Source organism: Anas acuta, chromosome 7, assembly GCF_963932015.1.
Source record: "Anas acuta chromosome 7, bAnaAcu1.1, whole genome shotgun sequence".
NCBI lineage: Eukaryota > Metazoa > Chordata > Aves > Anseriformes > Anatidae > Anas > Anas acuta.
The window spans coordinates 24,070,875-24,092,669 of NC_088985.1; the positions used below are offsets into that span (position 1 = coordinate 24,070,875).

The following is a 21,795-nucleotide window of genomic DNA, read 5'->3' on the forward strand; positions in this document are numbered from 1 at the left end:
GCGTGGAACAGAAGAGTTTCATTAGCACAGAGGATGGTGTTGCCTGAGCCGGTGTCCAGAGAACAGATTCTTCCACAACAACATCTTGTTAATCAGCTAATTAATCATGTAATGCAATAGAAACCCTGGGAGAGGAGACATCATCCTGCCCGGGGGGGGGCTGGCTCTGACTCAAGCCCCCTCCCCAGCAGCAGCTGCCCCTGGCAGGGGAGCTGCATCCCAGGGGAGCCCTAGGGCAGCCCTGCTGTGGGGCAGGGTGAGGGGTGCCACGTCCCCCTGCGAGGGACAAATGTGCCCTGGGGGCTGTCCCCTGCTGCATCCTGCAGGGCTGGGCCCTCGCACACTCTGAGCACACCGCAGTGCCCTTGGGGCTCCTTGCTGGCACACCTGGGCCTCCGCAGTGCGAAGATTTGGCACACAGCGAGGTGCAGGGACGGGAGAAACCCTCCTGGGGGCGGTAGCATGAGAGGAACTTGGTGTTTGTGCCGAAATGAGTGGCAGCGAGATAATTAAGTGCGGAGGTTTAAGATGCCAGGGGACCACTCCAGCTGAAATCTAGTCAATTAAAAAAAAACTGTCAGATTAATTTCCAGACCCCTCAGCGTTCTGATCTACCCTTTCACTTACTGTTCCTAAAAAGTGTTTTTTTCTTAACCAAAAGCTACCTGAATGCTGCATGTACTGAGGGTGCAGGGGAATGGGGACTGTGGCTAGGGGCAAGGCAGGTGCTTCACGCAGCATGGAAAAAAGGAAGAAAAGTGCTTGTCTGTTGTTTCTTGTCCTAGTATTTCTCCTTAATGGTGAACAAAGGTTATAAAACGTTCCTGCAGAGACAGGAGCTGGGGTTTATAGGGGTAGGCATTGGGGTTTATGGGTGCTTCTGCAGCACAGTGTTGTCTCTGCAGGCCGGGGCAGGTCCTGCTGCACAATTTGCTTATAAACCACATTTTAAAGCTCCCTTAGGAGGGCAGCCGTGTACATTTTGATACTGAATGCTAAAATTTGGGCTGCCTGGTGTGTGGGTACTGAGTGCTACCACCACAGCTCCGCGCACAGCCCCAGGCTGGCAGGTGGCGGCCCTGCAGGCAGCGAGCAGCCTCCTGGCCCCTGCCTGGCGCCGTGCGGGCTCCCCCCACACCCCCAGCCCCAGGGGATGCTCAGCCCCGGGCAAAATGGCCCTCACCCTCCTCGCCCCTCCACCTCCCTCCCGCCTACAACTCCCAGCGTGCCCCACGCGCGGGGGGGCGGTATCCGTTGCGCCGTCGCGCGCGTTCGTTGGCCGAGTGCTCGTTCGAACCGACCAACGGCGGCGGGGCACCTTTGCATTCAACCAATGGCAGGGCGGGATCCAGGAAGGGGGCGGGCCCGCGGGTGGCGCGGCGGGCCAATGGGGAGGCGGGGCGGCAGGTATGAGCTGAAATGGCGGCGGGAGCGCCGGCAGCCGGCGGGAGGGGCGGCCGCAGGTAGGGGCTGAGGGGGCGGCTGAGGGGAGAGGTGGCTGGGGGGAGGCTGAGGGGAGGCTGAGGGGAGGGCTGAGGGGGAGGCTGAGGGGGGAGGTGGCTGAGGGGGGAGGTTTCCTCTTGGGAACGTGGTGTAGAGCCTGGGCAGCGCTGAGGCCGTGGGCACACACACAGCTGCTGGGTCCCAGCCTCTCCCTGCACTTCTCAGGTCCAGCCTCGCTCCCTGGCTCTTGGCCTTTCTCACCCCTGCGCTAGGTAATCACATAAAGCTATCTAGAGTTCCCTCGTATTTTTTTTTGTTGTTGTTCAGAAACCGCAGATAGCGGGGAATGCGATAAGCTGCTTAGATAATTGCCTGCCAGCTGGCTAACAAAAACTTCTAATATGTTTGCTTTTGGCCTGCAAACCTCTAATAATTTGGAGTCTGCCCAGAAACATCCTTTCTTCTCCAGCGGTAGCGTGGCAGCGCTGATTTTGCAGAGGCCGCGCGTTCTCGGGGGAGCCAGCATTGGTTTCCCGTTTTGTTTTAGCTGGAGTTCAGACAGGATGCTGGAATGACTCCTTGGGGCTTCCACAAGGGCATTCTGCAGCCCTGCGAGCTGTGGAGGAGCGGGCTGCATCCAGCTTGTGACATCCTAGCCTGCCCCAAATCCCCCCCTGGCAGGCTCCCGCTCTGCTGGGCTGGGGGAGTTGGTTTGTTGGTGCAGCTCCTGCCTCTCTGTGCGCCTCGTAGCCCCGGCCAGATGTCAGCGGCTTGCTGGAGGGCTGGCACGTAGCCAGGTGAGCCTCGTCGCCGCTCCAGCTTGTGGGATTTTTACACATCTGGAACCGGGGATGCGGCCCCTGCCCCACTCCGTGGGGTCTGCGGGGGCTTTCTGGTGAGAAGGGCTTTGACATCCTGCGCTGGATGTGGGAGGCAGCAGTCCTGGCAGGTCCCTGCCGTGGTGCCAAGTGGTCTGCTGAAAAACTCAGGTCTGCGGTGCGGTGTTCCCAAAGCAAATGGTGTGTCAGGAAAGGGAAACAACAAAAGAGATGCATCGTGTCACGGTTATAGCTACACAGAGAAAGCTGCACCAGCTTCTGCTTATACAAACCCTTCCCATCTGGGGTGGGAGCTGGCAGTGGTCACGGGTGTTTTAAAGTGTATCAAAGGACTTAAAATTTAAATGCTGGAGGCTTTAAAGGAACAATCAAGCTAATTTCAGCTCATCCAAGGGGCAGCACCTGCAGCACGTGTGGGTACGTACCATGGCAGGCGGGCCTGGCTGGTGTTCACCCTCTGATGACAGCCCCTGCTGCCTGTGCCAGGCTGTCCCTCAGCCCCAGGACCCGGTGACCTTCTCCAAGGCGGGCAGGATGCCTCTGGGCGGTGGGAAGGGGCTGCAGGGGGCTCTCAGGCTGCCTCGGCTCGCTCCCCAAGTCCCATCACCCTGCATGACGTGTCTCGGACCCGCTGCTTTGTGCGCAGCCCCACGCCGCCCTCGTGCACAAGCTGGCTTTTCTCTAAACGTCTGCAGCGTGACCTGATTATTTCCCCCGTCCTTCCTCGCCCTCCTTTTTAACAGTGCCTCCAGAAAAGCTGGCGGAGTTGAGTTATCAGTCACGCTGACTGATAGCACTGCCTCTCCTCTTGGGATTCCTCCTCTCTTCCGTCCCTCCAGCATTCATTTCAGCTTTAGCCCTCTGAAGATGGGGTAGTGCCTTTGTTCTGTGTTCGTACAGCACGGAGCGCAGCGGAGTCCCCAGCTGTGACTGAGGTTCCCAGTGCCCCTGCGATAAAAGTGAAAGGAGCAGTAATGAGGCGAGGCAGCTGCTGCCTGAAAAGGCTCCGTTTTGGTGCTGGCTTCACTGAAACCGTGATTGGATCTGAGGCTGCTCCTTTCGAGCTGCTTCCTGGAGGGGCTTACATTAAAATAAAGACATTTACAAACTTGGTACCACATTGAAAGGCAGGAGGACAGGGTTGTTATTTATTTAGAGCTGTTAGGCTGCGCTAGGGCAGACGCACCAACTTGCAAATCCCTCATGCAAAATCGTGGGGTTTCGGTGTGTCTGCAGAGCCCTGGGCGCGCTGCGGGATCACCTGCTGGGTGAGGAGCGCTGTGATGAGCCTGCAGCTCCTCCAGGGTGCCTTTGAGTTTGTCTTCCCTTTCAGTTTGTCTCCTTTTAGGACCAGAAGGCATCCGGATGCTCTGATGTTGTGCTGGCGGCCGATTGAAGTACTGCTTCGGCCACATCACAATCTTCCTGTGGACCTTCTGAAAAATGCCATAAAAGAATTCACTGAGGTCAAACTCGGAGAAAATCACGCTGTAAATGTAAATTTCCCGACGTTTCCCATGTACAAAGCTGTCTGGCCACTGCAGCCTGGCTCGTACCGCGTTGCGCTCCCAGCTTCTTCCAAGGCACGCTCCCCCCAGCCCTTTTATCCTCCCAGGTAGGTCTGCCTGCCTCAGCTGCGCACCACAGATGTGCAGCTGATGTTGCCGAGGCCTTTGCTGAAGCAGGATTTGAATCTGTGGGTTGCAGCAGGGATGTGGACGGCCAATTTACCCCATGTCCGAAAGATGGCCGGGCGTCGCCTTAGTTGCAGGTTGTCCAGCACAGGCTGCTGGTGCATAATAGCAGCTTTGTTCCCCGCCTCCCTGCTGTTTAAATTGTATATTATTATCTGATTCCCGTAGCCAAAAGGCTGATTCGCTCCGTGTTAGCTGTTTGGGGGTGAAGAAAGCAAAGCAGCAATTAAAGCAGGCGGTGTTTGCTATTATGGCTCGCTCGGATTAAGTCTAGGAACAGCGGTCAAGGCTTGGCACCCGCTGTGCTGCGTGCTCTGCACCCATCACAAAGGGCTCTTTGCCCTCGCGGGCCTTACGAGCACAACCCGAGGCAGAAACTGTGGCGTGTTTTTCTTGACATTTCTCGGAGGAGGATCGGTCACCCCGGGAAGAGTTGCCGTGCTGAATGGGAGGGCTGAATGTGATCTTTGTTAGGCTGCCCTGCGAGAATGTCAGCCTGGAGTGCAGTCCTCAAAACACCCCGAACTGCGGAGTCGCTTCCCATGGCCCCGCAGTCTGTTCCCTTTAGGGATCTTTTATTTTTTATTTATTTTTTTTTAACGTAGGAAATAATTTGTCTGCTCTTCCTTTTGTTCTGAAAGCGTTTGCGCATAGCTCCACTCCGCTTCTTTCATCTCGTGGCGGAATCTGGGCTGGCTCCTCTCGGGCTCCGGAGCACGGCCTTCAGCCAGCCTCAGTAATTGATTCCTTACCCCGGCAGGGTGCGGGAGCGATGCTCCTGCTCCCTCCCCGGGGAAACACGAGCCTGCATCCATCCCGGCTCCCTTTGTGCTCAGCCAGCCGAAGAGGCTCTCGCTCTCTGTGTTCCCTGGCTGCTTATCGCGCCGCGCTCGCTGCTCGGCGGTAGCCTGCCTGTTTCTCAGCCCAAAGGTTTGGTTATTACACGGGGAGATTTTCCTCCATTATCTGCCTTATCCTCAGCAGCTCCTTAATCCCGTTACTCCTCCGTGGTGAGGCTCTGCTGTGGTGTGAGGGAGGTGTTCGCTTTTTGGTGACACCGTGCGAGGCGCACAAAATGGCACCGGGGATGGTTCTGCCCACCCAATTTGGCACATCAGCAGCCTCCAGCTCTTCCCCAGCCAGGCAAACACGGCTAATGCTTGCCCCAGAGGTACCCCTTCCTTCCCTGTCCTGGCTCACGTTCTCTTTATGCTCTATTTCGTGCTGCTTGCATCTGGTTCTGCCTTCACATGCGTGGAGTCGGAACAATTAAAATAAAACTGCAAAAGCTGCTAAAACAGCAGGTCTCACCTAGCCGAATGCAAGCGTGCTTCCACGCGAGCTAATTTGCCTGCTTGCAAAGCTCCTACCCGCAGGTTCAACCACCAGGTTCTGCCACTTAAAACCTCATTTTTGTCCTCGTTTCCAAGACATTTCCCCGGATGGGCTCTAGTTACCTTAGGGATTAATTGATCCATCACGATTTTGACCTCCTGCGCCATCCGCTCCCCATGAAATGATGGGGCTGTCATGCCTGAAGGAAGAAGGCCGGCCGTGACAGACAGCTTGCTTTGTGGCTTGCCCGGGATCACAGGCTTCACTCCGGAAAGATGCGAGAATGGCAAGAAGCTCGGCACAATGTAGGGCCCATTTTTTTTAATCTGCTGTCTTAATCACAACCCTATTAGTACAAGGTTTTATTATTCATTGGGATTTGACTTTATTCATGGGATCAGAGAGGAAGCTACATGTATTTAGCCCTTTATTTTGCCTTTCGACGTGTCGGAAAGCGATCCGAGCTCACGGCAGCTAAAAATACATCTCCACTTGCGAGCTAAAGGACAAAAAATAGCGAAAAACCTCCCTGAATAACTGTTTGTCTCCCCTTTGCTGCTGTTACATAAACTGAGTGTAGGCAGAGTGCATCCATCTTCCTTTTTTAAGGGGAAAGCAGCAGATGGGGCACACGGCTCTCCGAAGGTTGTGGTGTGCGCGGCACCGAGGATTGGCAGGGTTATTGTGCGGGGGGCCGGTGGGGGCTTCAAAAACGGGGGGGGGTGCTCCGCATTTCCATTTTGATTAGCAATAATGGCACAAAGGCAAATTTTCCGTGCTAATAAAGTGACCTCTCAGAACGAAGTGGCTCCTTGCAGCACCACAATGAGGGCGCACGGGGCTGGTCCCAGCTGCGGCGGGCGGAACGGGAGCGGGAGTGCGGCACATGGTGGCACAGCCATTGTGGCAGGCGGCAAGGGACGGGGCTGTTCCCAGCTCGCAGGCCGTCTTTAGCCTTTGGAATTATCTAAAAGTGGGAAAGGCAGGGGCTGGGAGCGTCTCAAGCAAGGCTCCTGGGCACAGGGCTGTGCGGCTAGGGGACGTCGGTATTGTCCCGCTGGTGCCGCTGCTGGGAACGCGTTTGCACGGCTTTCTTCATGGCAAACCCATAGGTTTGGGGCTGCTTTGTGGACCCCTCTTAGATACAGGTGGAGAGCACTTAATGCCGCGCCGCTCCTGATTCAGAGCCCCGGTTTCCATGTAGGAGTTATTTGCCGTTAAACTCCAGCTACGCAGCCTTTGGCAAGAGACATGAATCAATTTGTCCAGCTTTTCTTTTCTGTTTTGTCTCTGCGTGAAGGCTGATGCCCAGTGTGTGCCAAGGGGGCCTTTCAGCCCCAATAATGCGCCCTTGTGTCTCGTAGCATGCGTGGGATTTGCATAGGCTGTGCTGGGACAGGCAGGTTTCTTTTGTTGCTGCAAACAAGGAGCAAGTTCTTTCCCCTGTCTCTGCTTCCTAATGCCTCTCCAAAAGCTCTCAGCACTCATGTAAGAAATTTACTTTTTTTCTATTTCTTTTCTCGCAGTAAACGTGGCTAAACCTTGAGCAGCCTGAACGCCGGCTGCGCAGAGGAGTCCCGCCAGTCAGCTCTAGCTGACGACATTGTTTGATTTCCTTCCTCCGAACCGAGCTGTCTGGTGGCCGGGGGGCGCAGACCGTCCATGCTGCTCCATGTAACCGCTGTGGGGTATTTGCAAATCCTCCCTGTGGGGAAACAGCGAGCGGGATCACTGCTGGCGGGGTCTCTGGGCCTGTCCACCCGCTACTGACCCCGCTCGGGGGCTGCGGTGCCACGGGAGGAGGGGTGGTGGGGCTTGGGGCTGGCACTGCTGGTGTGTCACAGCCCCGCGTGATGACACGCGAGGATGATCGGGTTGATGGATGGCCGCTTTTTGGCAGCTGATGCGTTTTCGGTCCTGATTTATGGCGTCGAACAAAGTGCTGAAAAACGCACTGGGAGGTGCTGGGGGAAAATGTGGCCCCCAGTTGGAGTCGGCAGCGTGCTCCCCAGGCCGCTGCGAGCGGTGCAGCTGGGAACCTTGCGGAGCTCTCCGAAATGCTGGCTGGCCTGGCAGCCTGCCGCGCCGTCTGCCTCGCAGACCTGCCTCCCCTCCAGCCTCCCGAAGGAGCCTCAGGCATCCACGGGGAGCGCTGGCAGGGGGAGAGGGGTTTGGGGGGGTTCTCACGGCACAAGTGCTGCTGAGCGCCTGGTGTCCCGTGATTTCAGCGCATTTCTTTCTCGAAGGAAAAAGCTGGTGGGGCTGGAAATGTCAGCGAGTGAAAGCAGGCAGTGTGTGCGAGCCGGGCAGTGGGCAGCCTCCTGGGACAGGGAGGCTTTGCAGCTAAGTGGGACATCGTGGCAGGAGCTTGTGACTGGGGATTCGTGACACCAATCCTCACTTTTACTTAAAAGAGGGAGAGGAGAGGCAAGGGAGGTGCCAGCCTCTGGGCACGGCTTCAGAAGTGTGCGAGCCTTTGAGACAGTGGTGGGAAGGTGGTGATGAAAGACCTAGAGGTAGGTGGAAATCAGGCTGAGTTCAGCGTGAGCATGGTGAAGAGCTGATTAAACCGGGATCTCTTTGATAGCTTTATTTTTAGACGTGGGCAATGTGATTTGCCTAACCTCTGCCAGGGCTAAGTACCTGTTGCAGATAACCCTCGGCAGAGCAGCATCTCGGATGCATCCCTTTTCCCATGCCACGTGAAAAGCTGTCGAGCTGGAGAAGGTGGGTGGCAGCAGAGAATTGGGAGGTCAGATTAAAAACAGCCTGAAGAAGAGGCAAGAGAGACGTGGAGCTCCTGGAGCGAGTTCAGTGAAGGGCTGCTAAAATGGCTAAGGGATGGGGGCATCCCATATGGGGAAGGGCTGAGGGAGCTGGCCCTGCTCAGCACGGAGAAGAGGAGGCTCAGGGGGACTGCTCAGTGTGTATCTGAACGGAGGGTGTCAAGGGGATGGGGCCAGGCTCTTCCCAGTGAGAAGATCCTACAGAACTGATCTCGAGTGGCTTGTCCTAGCTCTGATGGGTTCACGCTTGCTCCAGGCTGGGAGTGCACAGCTGGGCAGTTTTTGTGGCTGGTGGACAGCAAAAATGTTGGCAGCTTGTCACCTGGATCCCTAGCAGTACTGTGAGCCAGTGCTGTGACAAAATCATGGTCCTAAAAAGAGTCCCAGGGCAAGGCGACTTCCTATTTGTCACTAGAAAGGTAGTGACATTGGAACAGCAACGGGAACTGCTGGGTGTGAGCTGGCCATGATCATATTTAGATTGAGATTTAGAATTTCAGGCCACCGGGAGAGAATTTCTGGGAAGAAATGAGGCAGCACCAAACGTATTTATGACTGATAGTGGCAATTTGATGTAAAATGTTGGATGTCATTGCTGCCTGAGCTAGGAGGATGTGGATGCAGTGTGTTTCTTTGGTTGGGCGTTATCATGTGCTGCGTATTTGGCCATCACACCATGGAGTGCCAGGCATGGCTGTGTTGTGCAAACAGCCCAGAAATGTTTTAGCTCCAAAGGGAAACGTAACCACACGGTGCTGAACGCTCACCAAAGACAGACAGTACTGGTGGTATAGACTGGTAGCTCCTGTGTCAGCAGATGTCTCCTCTGGGGCACACCAGCTGGCTGTACAAGTGATGAGTTGCTTTATTTTTTTCTCCTTCTCTTTTTTTGTTTTCTAGTGATGCCATCTGCAACCTTGTCATTTGCAATGACTCCTCCCTCCGCAGCCAGCCCATCATCTTCAATCCTGACTTCTTTGTGGAAAAGCTGCGCCATGAAAAGCCAGAGGTGTTCACAGAGCTGGTTGTCAGCAACATCACCAGGCTCATCGACCTGCCTGGGGCAGAGCTGGCCCAGCTCATGGGAGAGGAAGACCCAAAGCTGCCTGGGGCAAACAGCACAGCTTCGGGATTCTTTCGTTCCTTGATGTCTTTGAAACGCAAAGGTGAGCATGGTGTGACATCTGGCACCCACCTTCAGGGTGATGCTGGCAGTTATCCTCTGTTACCCATAGTTTACATAACTCCCAGCAGAGACCTGTTCTTCTGAGCCTGATACTGCTGGTGGTGATCCCTGGGGATTCCAGCACAAACCACAGAGATGTGTTTGTGTCCCTGTGTGCTCCTGGTGCAGATAGCACAGAGCTGGAGAGGTGTGTCTGAACACACTGCAGGTTCTTCCACGGCATGCCAAGGTGGCTTTGTCTCTGCATGCAGCGTGCTTGACTTTGTCTGTGGCATTCCCTGCTCTGTTTTCCTTAGCTCGTTAGCTTTCTTCATGAGTGAGTATTAATAACTCTTCATGAGTATTAATAAAGGTTGAGAACATCAGGTTCTGTGAAGAATGGTAATGCCCAGGTTTTCCAGACCACTGACTTTACTTGGTGCCTGCTGTCTCCTTCAGTTGCTGTCAGAGCTGTCTTGAAGGTCTTTTCTGTACAGCTCAAATCTATAAACCGGGTAAGAGCCTCTCCAAATGCAGCTCTGATCCACATCCCAGTCCCAGCTGTCAGTGGCGAAGCTCTGCTGCCTGGCTCTGCTCAAGCCCAGGTTCAGCCTTCGGAGATCATGCTTCTGAGGCAAGCACTCAGCTCCAGTTTTCTGCATTTACAAAACAGTAGCCTCAGCCCCCTTCTCAGAAGTCTGAGCTTCGCTTTTGAGCAGCACAGTTGTGTTTGGATCCTCTCCCGTTCACTGGCTCGCATTCCTGCTTGGTTTTGTTACATCTTACAGGGTGTTCGAGGTGTGTATGTGCCTTCTCCCACCTCCGCCCACGCTCCGAGGGGATGCTGGTTCTCCTTGTAGGTTCAGTGAAGCCTCTCTCATCTAGACAAACTACCTCCATCTGGGCACCTCTCACATCCTTCTGTCTGCCGTGGTTTACTAGCTAGACCAGCTGGCTGCTGGCAGAGAAGCTGTGGGTAGCTGCCTTCAAATGCTGGCAGCCTGGGGTTGGACATTTCTAATTCCTTTGAGCAGTTCTGCTACTGTGAGCATCTCTGAGAAGGGAGGTACCAGTGTGTCTGCATATGGCCTCTTTTGTCTTTTATTTTTGTCCTTTGTATAGTTTCCATCTTGTTTTATCAGGATAAGCCCTGCAGCTCCATTGCTCAGGCTGAATTTTCTGGTGCTGACTTCTGCCCTGCACCCAGAAGGAGCACTCACCCTGGGCTGGACAGCACCGCAGGGGAAAATCAAGCACTGTAAATCAAGTACTTCAGCATACTTAGGTGAGAAGTAGTGAGTATGGCCATGATTTGCCTTGCTGCTCCAGAATAACAGGTCTGTACACTGTCCCCAGACTGCAGTTAGACTGTGCTCGTACCTGTGCTGCTCCTGCTCTTGTTCCAGGAGAGAGCAGGACACCTGATGGTCAGACACTCGTTACTTGGAGCAAGCGAGTACCTGAGCCGAATGGTTTTCTTAGGGCATAAGAAAACTTCCCTGTTCTTGTCAAAACCTCCTAGCAGCGGTTTGTGAGCCCTCTCTAGCTTTTTTTAATTACCTGTACTCTGCTGGAGCACTGCTGTTGCCTACTTTTCAGACCTGACACCTCCTGCTCGCCCTCTCCCTCCAGGAGCTATGCCTTTCCCCACTCAGAGCATGCCCTGGCCATGTGTCCCTGCAGGCACAGCTAGCAGATGTTTCCAAGGCTGCTGGCTGCGCTCCCAGGCTGCAGTGGCAGTGTCTCCCTCCATTGACAGATCTGTCTGTGAACTCCCTGGCCAAACTCTGAGAAAAAAGGGAGTTTGTGCCTACGGAGAAAATCAATTTTGTGTACTGTGTGTTTCATCTTTGAGCTATCATTTGTTTTCCTTCGTGTTATAGACCAGCTAGAACAAACAGGTTTTATTTCTTCAAAGCCAGAGGCCAAGGACCATACTGCTCAGAGCTGATCAAACTGCAAATACGACTTCTTTGGGCATCAGGAAACTCAATCTCATGCTTAGCTTCAGAAGCAGTCGTGCCATAACATCTAAGCCTTTGTAACTCATCATCCATTCTCCAGGCGCTTCTTTCAAGTTTCTTTGAGAATCAAATTCTCATTCAGATATCAGCTTCTGACTTCAAAAGTAAATCGAATCTGTCAGGCTTGTCTCAAGAAGATGTATTTTCCGCTCCTCTTCCTGGCCACTATTGATTCTATCTGTTGAATGTCTAATGAGTTTAGTTTTCTTCAAGGACAAGAACCTTTTTGCCAACTGTTCTCTCCCTCTGCACTCAAGCCTTTCAAATCCTACGTGTGGATCAGGAGGTCACATTGTCCTTTCTCCTGCAAGACTGGAGCATGTGCTTTATCAGAGGGAGGTCAGAAAGTTCTTGATTTAACAGGAGGCTGGAGTTCCTGGTGACTTACCAGGTATTTCAGAAGTCCTGGAAGAAAGTGGAACATTCTTTAGGCGGAATAAATTTAGTTGTGCAGGAAGGCTGCTGGAGAAGTGCACGGTGTTAACCAGGTCGTTCCCACATGCTGTGAACATCAACACCACAGAACAGTAAGATCTGAAGTACAGCAGACCAAAGGCAAGTCACATCCCAATGTGCTATGAGGGGGAAAAAAAACAAGGCAAAGCTGGTGGGGGGAGAACTTCTGTCAGCCCAGCCAACGCGCTGCCTGGATAGCTTGCCTGTCAGTTGCAACTACGAGTAGGAAAATTCTCAGCCACAGAAAGCTGGGGTGGAAGCACCCAGCCAGCCCTTGGAAGTGGCCAGTGCTGCCAGGCTGGCGGTGGAGATGGGAGGAACATTCTTTTCTTTAATCTGCAGGCTCTTTGAGGCCTAAGCGTGAGGGCAGGACAAACCAGCTGTGTACCTGGGTCAAGTTCTCAGCGCCAGGCAGCACGTGCGGTGTGTTCTGTGCAGCTCTTCAGCTGCCTGTAGCCAAAAACTTTGTGCATGGGAGGGAAGGAGTGGTGCACAGGGCTGTGGCTGCTCCTGGTGAAGCCTGTAGGAGTTAGCTGAGCTTTCAGAGGGACAGAGCTGGCTCTGTGCATCTGGTGGAAAAAGCCTTTCACCAGCAAGACTCCATTTGTTAGAAAAAAAATACCCTGCTTGATAAACACTTACTGGGAAGTCCTCCTCTGGACAGAGCAGTTTTCTGCACTAGTTCGGCAAGTACCTGTCAGTTAAACGTGCTTCTCATCTAGTGCTTCCTCCCATGCAAGTCTCCTTCCTTTCAGCTCAGTTGCTGTTCTCTTCCTTTGGGGCTGGAGCCTGCCCCTGCTGGAGCTGTGGGGTTGATCTGTGCCAGCTCCAGCAATCCTGGGGAGTGAGAGGAGCTGCTGGTGCTCCTTACAGAGCAGGGCCCAGCTCATTGCTTTGCTGCTCTCCCTTTTTTCTAGTTCTTCCTTGCTCATCCTTCTGATACTTTGCACTTTACTTGGGGCAGCTGACATGAAAAAGATTCGCCAGATTTAGGAATTCTGGGGATTACCCATCCCTGTAAAGGAGGCCAGCATGAGCCAGCTGGATCATGCCTGCTCTCCCCCCTCGTGCCTGTTCCCTCTCCCGTAGTCTTGTAGTTCTCTGCTCCGCTCCATGACAAGTCACAGTGAGGATTCAGCTGGGCTTTGCTTCCCAAGTGTGGAGTTTGCCAATGTGTCAGGCACCTGGGCAGCCCAGGCTGTCACACCTACACTTCCCACGCTGCTGCTTCCATAGGGTCCAGGCTTGCGGATGATGTGCCCTTTAAAACTGAAGCATCTGTTCTGGTGTTGTTTTCTTTTCAGGAGCTAGAGAATGTTTGCCTTAGCTGTTAAAACCTTAATTAAGCTGAGGTAAGAAGCAGGATGATGAAGCTCTTGTAAGTACAGCATGGTGAGATAAAGTGACTTAACTGGGAGTGCTTGTGAAATAACACCTGGGGGGGGTCCTTGTGACCTTCACCCTTAGTATTTTGGGGCAGTGGTCTTTGCATGCTGAGATCCTGTTCTGTGGGGACCAATCTGTGACTGCTGTGCTCTGTGCTGCTTGAACATCTCATCTTTTGTTCTGCAGAGAAAGGGGTGGTGTTCGGCTCACCGCTGACAGAAGAAGGCATCGCGCAGGTCTCCCAGTTAATCGAGTATCTGCACAAAAGTGAGTGCTTCTGTCTTGCTCTCTTCCTGTCCCAAGGGGTATCTGGCCCACCTCAGGTCTCTGGTGCAGGCAGGGTGGAAAGCTCCGAGTTCTCCAGCAGCAGGAGCTGTGGGCAGGACTAGATGGCTGTTCCCCAGAATTGCCTAGCAAATAAGCTGATTTATTTCGCCTTCTGCACATATTCTTTTTGCTTATGGGAGTCAGCGTGAAGTTGTGGCTCTTAATACAGCTCACTGAGGTTTGCTGTCAAGCTCTGGAAAGAGAACTGGTGTAGTAAGAGGATGGGAATCAGCCTCTGAATAACTGGTAGCCTTTTTTCCTCCCCTCTGTTGAACAGATCTACGAGCAGAAGGTTTGTTTCGGGTGCCAGGCAACAGCATCAGGCAGCAGATGCTGAAGGATGCTCTGAACAGCGGTACAGATATTGACCTGGACTCTGGCGAGTTTCATTCCAACGATGTGGCCACCCTGCTTAAGATGTTCCTGGGGGAATTACCGGAGCCCCTGCTGACACACAAGCACTTCCATGCCCACCTCAAAATTGCAGGTGAGTGAGCAACAGAAGAGTGATGAGCAGAGGGGATGGAGCCAGCCTGCTAGGAAACTGGTAGTGATCAAGAGCTGCATGCTAGGCTGTGGGAGATCCTGAAATGCAAATCCTACGTGCAGGGTAAGAAGGAATCGTCCTGCCATCTCCACCTGATGGTGGAAGGACTGGAGCTGAACACCCTAAGGAATCAGACCAGGCCTGCCTAGCCCAGCCCTCTCTCCAGCATAAGATGCCTTCAAGAGCAGAGCCTGCATGGGTTACCTGGGTCTCCATCCGTTTAAAGCCTGGGGTTTCCTGAATTAGGGAGTACTTAAAAACCATTATTACTTAATGGTTAATATAACTTAATAACTGAGCATGTGCTTAATAACCATTATTTTGAACTACCTTGACATTTGGGTGGTCCTATGTGGAGCCAGGAGCTGGACTCAGTGTTCCTTGTGGTCCTTGCCAAACCAGGATATTCTGTGATTCTGTCTTATGTGAACAACCTCCATCGTGCCTTCAATCCATCAAAATTCTTAGCAACTGTGGGGTTTTTTGGGAGATTGAGACGTCAGGTGGGGAGTCTGGGAGCTGGGGAGGGATACAAAAGGCGAAGAGCTGTGCAGGAGTTCAAAGGAGACCTGCATGTGAAGAGGGAAGGGTAACTGGTTGCAACAAGCCTGCCGTCGGAGGGCGAATGCATGTCCTTCATGTTCAGCCCTGTGATTTGGCAGACTTGACGCTGTTTGATGAGAAGGGAAATAAGACCAGCACTCCGGACAAAGAGCGCCAAATTGAAGCCCTCCAGCTGCTCTTCTTGATCCTTCCTGCACCCAACCGCAGCTTACTCAAACTGCTGCTGGATTTGCTCTACCAGACCGCCAAGAAGCAGGACAAGAACAAGATGTCTGCCCACAATCTTGCCCTCATGTTCGCGCCCCACATCCTGTGGCCCAGAAATGTGAGCAGAACCTCGGTATCTGTTGGTGGGATCTTGCAAGGTAGAAAGCAGAGGCTTGTCAGGCCTACAGGGGAGGAACCAGGACGGGCAGGTTGTGCTGATACCATCAGTGGTGTGAGGGCTGGAGGCCGGGATGGTGAGGTGGTGCTGTCTGCCAGGACTCGGTCCTAGTGTTCAGTCCAGACCCACCATAGGTTTCATTTCACAGTTGTTGCTTTGTCTTTTTTTCAGTAAAACCTAAAGCACAGCACAAACCTGCTGTTACGAGTAACAGCTCTGCACAAACCTTGCAGATATCTCTCTGTGAGGTTGCTTGTGCTGTGGGTGCACTGTGTGGCCCCTGAGTTGTCTGGGTGGCCAAGGTTGTAGGGTCAGCTTTCCTCTCAGAGCAGTGTTGGCTCTCTGAGCTCTGCTCACTGGTGTGCTGTGAGCCCTGCCTGCCCCTCTCCTGCTGAGACACTGTCTGTGTCTGTACCCCAGAATCAACAAGGGCAGCAGCAGAGACAGTTCCTGCTTTCCTTCTGACAGCTGTGCCTTTGTGTCCCCTTGCCAGGTGACAGCAAATGACCTGCAAGAGAATATCACAAAGCTAAACAATGGAGTGACCTTCATGATCAAACACTCGCAGAAACTCTTCAAGGTAAGTTTGCTTTGGGGTCTTGCTCTCCGTGCACCTTCTGCGTGAGACTGAATGCCCCTTACCCCTGCCCCCTGGGATCTGTCTGGGTATATTCTGGGTGCTCTATTCTGAAGTGAGAGCAGGATTTCTGCAAGAAGCTGTTCCTTTAGTGAGAGGAAGCCTTTGCTGGGTGTGCAGCCCAGGAGAAGGCAGCCAGCTGGGAGGTGGCCTTTGTGCCTCGGCAGGTCAGCAGCACGGTGCAGTGTAATACCACCCTCTGCTGGACACCCAGCACCTGCTTCCCGCCTGGGAAACCTGTCTCCTTGGGGCAGTTGGTGACCGGGCTCCCTCGGAGTTCTGAGAGGGAAGGGAAACTGTAGGGGCTTGTCCTGGATGAGTGCTGCCTAGAGCTGCGTCCCTAATACAACGGCTCACTTTGTTGTGGACTTCTCTGCGAGTGGCAGTCAGCCTGTTGGTGTTACAGGCACAGTCTGCAGTCATGGGCATCTCAGCCTAGCCCAGAGTGTGATGCTGTGGTAGGACAGGACCGCAGGGCTGTCTGTGGGTCCTCCAAGGAGGTGTTACTGCAACCGTCTGTTGACTTCCTGGTCACTGTAGGCATCTACCCTCTGCAGAGAGACTTCCCAGAAAAAGTTTCCCTTCTGCCCTCTTTGTCCAGCTCAGAGCTGGGGGCATTGCTTGGACAACGCTTCTGTAGAACCCAGCTCTTGTTCTGTTTTCCTCTGGTGTTGGCTGCATGCATCAAAGGGAAACTGTGAGCAGGGACTCCACTGAGGATATGAAATCCCATTGTCTTGTTTGCCCTAAGCAGCAGTGTACATGTGTGGTGTGGTTGCAGAGCAGCTCTTTGTGGGGCTGCCCTTGCCCCACAGCCCAGCACACTAACCATACATATGGTATTTTCTCTGCTCGTGTAGGCCCCAGCATACATCCGGGAGTGTGCCAGGCTGCACTACCTGGGATCCAGAGCCCACACATCAAAGGTAAGGCCAGCAGTTTGTGCCCTCTGTGAAAGGGCAAAGGCTGTGATGCTACAAAGGGGTCTTTGTGAGTGAAAGAGACGGAAAGCAAACGAAGTTGTGCAAGAGGATCTGTTAGAGAACAGGACGGAGGGAGCCATATGGCGTGGTAGTGCAGGCAACTGCATTAGGGAAATTGGGCAGAGCTGGAGCATCTGTTAATCAAAAGCACGGGGAAAGCTACCAGCACCTCTTTAGCAGCAAACCTGCTCCCTGTGCCCGGTACGTGCAGCACCTGCTCCTGCACGGGGTTCTGCCTTCCAGACAGATGCATCTGCTGCCACGGCCAGGCTGCTCGGTAGAGGGGCTGGGATAAAGGCTACCTGCTGCCACTGGGACAAGGGGTGGCTGCGCCTCTCCAGCAAGTGCTTCTGTCCCTCATAGCTGCAGGACAGGGACAAGGTGTCGCCAGGAGCTGCACTGACTCTCCTCAGGCCTGGAAGGGCTCCTGCAGCTGGCATCCGGGAAGGGAGGGAAGAAGCAATGGGGTCACCTTTGTATTGCTGTCACCTCTTCCTGGCACGGGGCCTGCTGGTGCAGTGCTGCTGCAGAGGGGTAGGGAAAGCACAGCCCTGTGCATTCACTGGGGTGAGGCAGCTCACGAGACTCTGCCCAGCCTGACTCAGATGGGTGGCTCACTTGGATTAAAGCATGGCAAGCGACTGCTGTCTCCTCTTTCCCAGGATGACCTGGATTTGCTCACATCTCCTGGCTCCAAGGAGCTGCAGCCCCTCAAGCCTCAGAAGCGAGGCCGCCTGGACTCCTGCCATCAGGAGGAGACCCAGCAGCGCACGGAGGCGGCTCTGAGGGAGCTCTTTCGCCATGTCCACAATATGCCTGACTCTGCAAAGAAGAAAAAGCTCATTCGGCAGGTAGCATGGGGAGGACAGATCTCTTTGGGGTGTGCTTGTCAGCACAATTCTGCGTGTAGGGCCTGCTTGAGAGCCGCTCCTAGTCCTGGGCAGGCTGGGGAGATGGGTTCTGGGCTGTGTAAGGGGCAGTATGACCTCTGTGAAGGCAGGGGAGGAGGAAGGCTATCCTGGATGTGGCTGACAGTGGAGCTTGCTGCACCAGGTTGTGCTGTGAGCTGCTTTTTGAGCCAGGGATGTGCCAGCCAGCAGCTCCCCAGTCCTGATCATGGCCTTGTTGAGCTTCCTGCCTTGGGAAGGGAGAAGTCCCTTCCTCTTTTGCCTGCAGAGAGTGGGACGAACTGGTTTCAGGTGAGCATTCCCAGCCAACCTGCTGCTCCACAGAGACTGGGTGACATGGCCAGCACCTGTCCTGGCTGCTAGCCTCCAGCTCCTTTTGCTTCAACAGCTAACCTGGTAGTGAGCATAAAGCAGCCTTGCACCCAGGCTCCCTGTAGTCCTGTGTGGGAGGCGTAACCTTCCTTTTTCTTCTCCCAGCACCCACGAGCTGCTCCTCCATTTTGGGGTGTGGAAAAGCCGGGCAGAGGTTTAGCCAGAGGGCAGCATGCAGCAGCAAAGGGCTGGCTTAGCTGTGACAGTAACCGTGCTAAGATGCTGCCCTCGTGTTTCCTCCTAGTTTAACAAGCATCCTTCAGCTCTCACTCCTGGCTCTGAAGCAGCCACACCCCCAGCACCACGACGTACCCGCTCGCGCTCCTTCAGCGGCCTCATTAAGGTAAAGGCAGCCTCTGAGCCCTGCTTTCTGCTGTGAGTTTCTGATGTTGCGCTCTGCTTTTGCTTTGCCCTGGCTTGAATGATGCCCTCGAAGGCAGGGACTGTTCAAAGTATTGGCTGCTAGAGAACACAGGTCCACTGAGGAGAGAAAAGGCAGCACGGTGAGAATAAGCCTTGCTAGTGTAAAGCGTAATCATCCATGAGATGCTCTGCTGAAACACTTGGCTGTAGGAACTGTGCATCTTTCTGAGAGCTCGGTTGCTTCCTGAGATGAGATGAGGACCGACAGGGAGCTGGTCATGTAGTCTAGCTTGTTAGCATAGGTGTGAGCACACTGCGGGCTGCCCTGCAGCAGCATGTACCTGCTTCTGACAACCTGGGCTCCTGGCCAGCCCTTCTGTCAGCTCCCAGACTCTCTAGGAGCAGGCAGGCTCAGGCTGGTGGCATGGTGTTTCAGGTGGTTCTGCTTTGCAGTCTTTGTTCCAGCCTGGCTTCCTGTTTTCTTTCCCAGCATCCAGCTGCTTATCTGCAATGCATCCTGCTCCTTCCCTTTCTTTTCCTCTCTGCACTCTAAGCCCTAGCCAACGGCCCTCTCTTCTTACGGCAGAGGAAGGTTTTGGGAACCCCAGTTATTGTGGAGAGGAGGAGCAGGGACACCACCCCGGAGCCCAAACGAGCCAGCAAAGAGAACATCCACCTGGTAAGAGCTGCTCAAGTTGTGGAAGGGAGTTTGGATGCAACTCAGGCAGCCATCTGAGTGATCCGGGGGGCTGCTCGCTGTTCTCTGCTCAAGACAAGTTTTCCAAGTTTCTTCAGTGTGATCAGATAAGGCCTTGGGAAGCTGCTGTGGGGAGAGCGGTGCAGGGCTAACTAGGGCACCACCAGGGCATGGGTGGCAGCTCTGGGCCTCCCCTCTAGAGTTGTCCCTCTGGGTTTATCTGCACTGCTGCTCTGGGGCATCACTTGTGCCCACTTACTCCTCACATCCTCCCTCACACGTTGCACGCAGCCTGCTGCCTGCAGGTAGGGCTGTCCCCTGAGCCAGACAAGGCAAGAGTAGATTTGGGTGGCAGCTGCTCTCTGGTGGTACAGGTAGCTCCCAGAGAAGGCTGTGGATGATGCTTCATTTCCTCTCTCTGCTCCTATTCCCCTATCTCATCCAGTTACAGAAATGTGGATCTCCAGCTCACATGTCCCAAGCAAAACTGAAATCTTTGGAGGGCCGGAAAGAGGTGAGAGAAACAAATGCACGTTTTTCCCATGAGGGAAGAACCTGGCCTGCTGGGCTGTGTGCCTGAGGGGGATAGTAGCGTGTCCCCCTCTTCCTGCTTGGTGTTCTGTGTCTCAGGCTGTCGTTCTTTGCTCCAGGACTCCTGTAGGCGCATGCGAGCCCACCTGCTTTCCAAGGACTCCTCGTCCCTCTGAAGGGCTTTGCACCGACGCACGGGTGGGGAGTGCCCGGCCTGGCAAGCTGTGAATACTGTGCTGCACTGAGCGGGGAGCCTGCAGCCCTTACCAACACTCCAGCGCCCGTGAAACCGGACCTTGGCAGAGGCTGCAGGGACTTGTTTCCTTCTGTACATAAATCGTATTTCATTCTACTCTGGGGCAAACCACTATCTAACCAAAACCTCTGCAGCATGTCTGACTTACCGGCTCTGGGAAGAGCTGCTTACAAGGGGAGCCCTGTGCGTTGTGGGGCCCTGTTTTACTCCCAGCTTTCTCTGCAATGTTGTGAGACTGTGTTCTTTGCTCTTTCTGCTCTGGGTGTTTAACGCTTTGGCTTGGTTTCGCTTCCCTCCCTCTGTCAGCAGTGTGAGCAGCAGACTCCAGCCTTTACCCGCATCCTGACATTTCACCGTGCCTCTCTGGAGCCGTGCCCTCTGTGCTTGCTGGGATCTCTGCTTCCTGCGGGGTCCCTCTGGCCTTGTCCCTGCAGGGCTGGAGCGCACAAATGGTACCGAGCACAGGAGGGGCCAGATTGAAGAGGAGAGGCTCATTTTCTCATCACTGTTTCACACGGAGCTGGAGGCAGCCCTTGCTCACTGCCTTCGTGTTTCTGCAGTGCCATGCTGCTGGCTCTGCCCGGTGAGCAAGGGGTGGCTCTGCTTCGTGTTCCCCAGGGAGGCTGAGAGGAGCAGGGCTTATTTTTGGGGACAGGAGGCTGGCAGAAGCTGTTGGGGCAGGGCAGCCTGTGGATGCTGGGGTGGCTGGGGCGGGCAGTCTGGTGGTTGTCTGCACAGCACAGCAGCAGTGTGAGAGGTGTGGGAGGGCTCCAACCATTTGTGATGTGCTGCAAATGGTGCCAAAGGCTTTGGCTCAGACATTTGGATGGCTGGTCAGGTGTCTGGCTGATTAGTCATTAAGTGGGGAGAAAGGGCTGGAGCCAGGTTGGGCTTTTTGCCCTGAGCTGCAGAAATGAGCTGACACCATCTAGATCCAGGATAACCCCCCCACCACAGCTGGCCAGTGTCAGCTGTGGGGTTAAGCTGGAGTGCTCCAGTAAGCCAGGCCTGCCAAGTACCTGTCTGCAAGCTCTCTGGGAGGAGACACACAGGGTCACTGCTGTGAAATAAAGATTTAATCAGTCAGGGAACCGTCTAAATGCTTCTCAGCCCTTCTTGGTGAAGCAAATAATCTTTGGAATCCAATTATAATTGTCTTCTAATCTTTAAGAACCAGCAGCCGGCAGGAGTTAGAGCTCTGTCCTTGACAGCTCTCCCAGACAACTGGTGGCAGGAGGTGTGAACATCGGGATGCGAGCAGGGACTTCAGTCTGAATGGCGAGAGCTGTCAGAAGGGGCTGTTGGAGCCCTGAGCAGCTTAGCTGGAGTTAGTCATGGGTTTGTACTTGGATTTTTATTTTTTTTAAAGAGCTACAAAGCCACGTGCCTCATGCTGCAATGTCCAGAGGGATGTTGCTGGTGTTTTATCGGGGTGCCTGTCCCCAGCCTGACCCCAGAGTGGAGCAGCTGCCTTGAGAACGTAGGGGTTAGCGGGGCCGTAGGTGTGGGATTGTGAGTTGCTGGTGTTAGGAGCCTCTGTCACAGCAAGGAACGAGCTCTGGTTCTTCAGGGACTGGGCAGGCGAGGATGCTGTCAGGAAAGGCAGAGGCTGTTTGCTGTGGTAGCCGTACGTGCTGTTAGGATGTGTCTGTAATCATTCCCTCCAGAGGCTCAGGCTGTCTTTGTGCTCCTCTCCGAAGGGCACGGTGTGTTTGGCTGAGCCAAAGCCCTGCTCTGTTAGCAGAGACCATAGAGGCGGTCGTGGGGTGAAGCTTTTATTCACCCCATCCCTCCTCTCCCCCTTGTCCTGGGCATATTTGGCTGTATTTGTTTCTGAGGACGTTGGCTTGAAGGCAATCTCACCCCTCACGCTAAATACACCGCTCCTGTACAGAGGGGAGGGAAGTAGCTCCCCTCTCCGGTGCCACCCCCCGATGCTTCCTCCCAGAGCAGCCACTAACTGTTCCCAGAGTCTGTCATTTCCAAAGTACTTTTAATCTTTCTTCTTATTTATACATGCCGTGTGCGTTCCCATTCAGACTGCTGCCTCTCGGTGTGTTCATGTGAAAACCCCATATTAAATGCTTTTATTTTTAA

General features: G+C 54.0%; 1 protein-coding gene across 3 annotated transcripts; it reads left to right on the top strand.

The window, feature by feature from the left end:
* The first annotated feature begins 1,355 nt into the window (after positions 1 to 1,355).
* Positions 1,356 to 21,795, top strand: ARHGAP19 (Rho GTPase activating protein 19). Of its 3 annotated transcripts, none has more exons than XM_068688254.1 (12): positions 1,356 to 1,463; positions 8,998 to 9,263; positions 13,315 to 13,395; positions 13,733 to 13,942; positions 14,665 to 14,891; positions 15,445 to 15,531; positions 16,449 to 16,514; positions 17,234 to 17,422; positions 18,096 to 18,194; positions 18,801 to 18,893; positions 19,357 to 19,425; positions 19,562 to 21,795. In XM_068688254.1, the coding sequence occupies exons 1-12, from the start codon at positions 1,420 to 1,422 to the stop codon at positions 19,616 to 19,618; spliced, it is 1,488 nt and encodes a 495-aa protein (XP_068544355.1). In that variant the 5' UTR covers positions 1,356 to 1,419; the 3' UTR covers positions 19,619 to 21,795. The 3 variants fall into 3 exon arrangements, with proteins under 3 accessions (XP_068544355.1, XP_068544354.1, XP_068544356.1); XM_068688253.1 differs by lacking the exon at positions 1,356 to 1,463 and adding an exon at positions 3,609 to 3,897; XM_068688255.1 differs by lacking the exon at positions 1,356 to 1,463 and adding an exon at positions 6,678 to 6,799.

What these genes read in the sequence shown, in the direction of transcription:
- ARHGAP19 (XM_068688253.1), top strand. Translation starts at nt 3,656, where the DNA reads ATGTTGTGCTGGCGGCCGATTGAAGTACTGCTTCGGCCACATCACAAT. An exon ending in TGCCCACCTCAAAATTGCAG is followed by an intron (nt 13,943 to 14,664) that starts GTGAGTGAGCAA and finishes GTGATTTGGCAG; the next exon opens with ACTTGACGCTGTTTGATGAG. An exon ending in AGAAAAAGCTCATTCGGCAG is followed by an intron (nt 17,423 to 18,095) that starts GTAGCATGGGGA and finishes GTTTCCTCCTAG; the next exon opens with TTTAACAAGCATCCTTCAGC.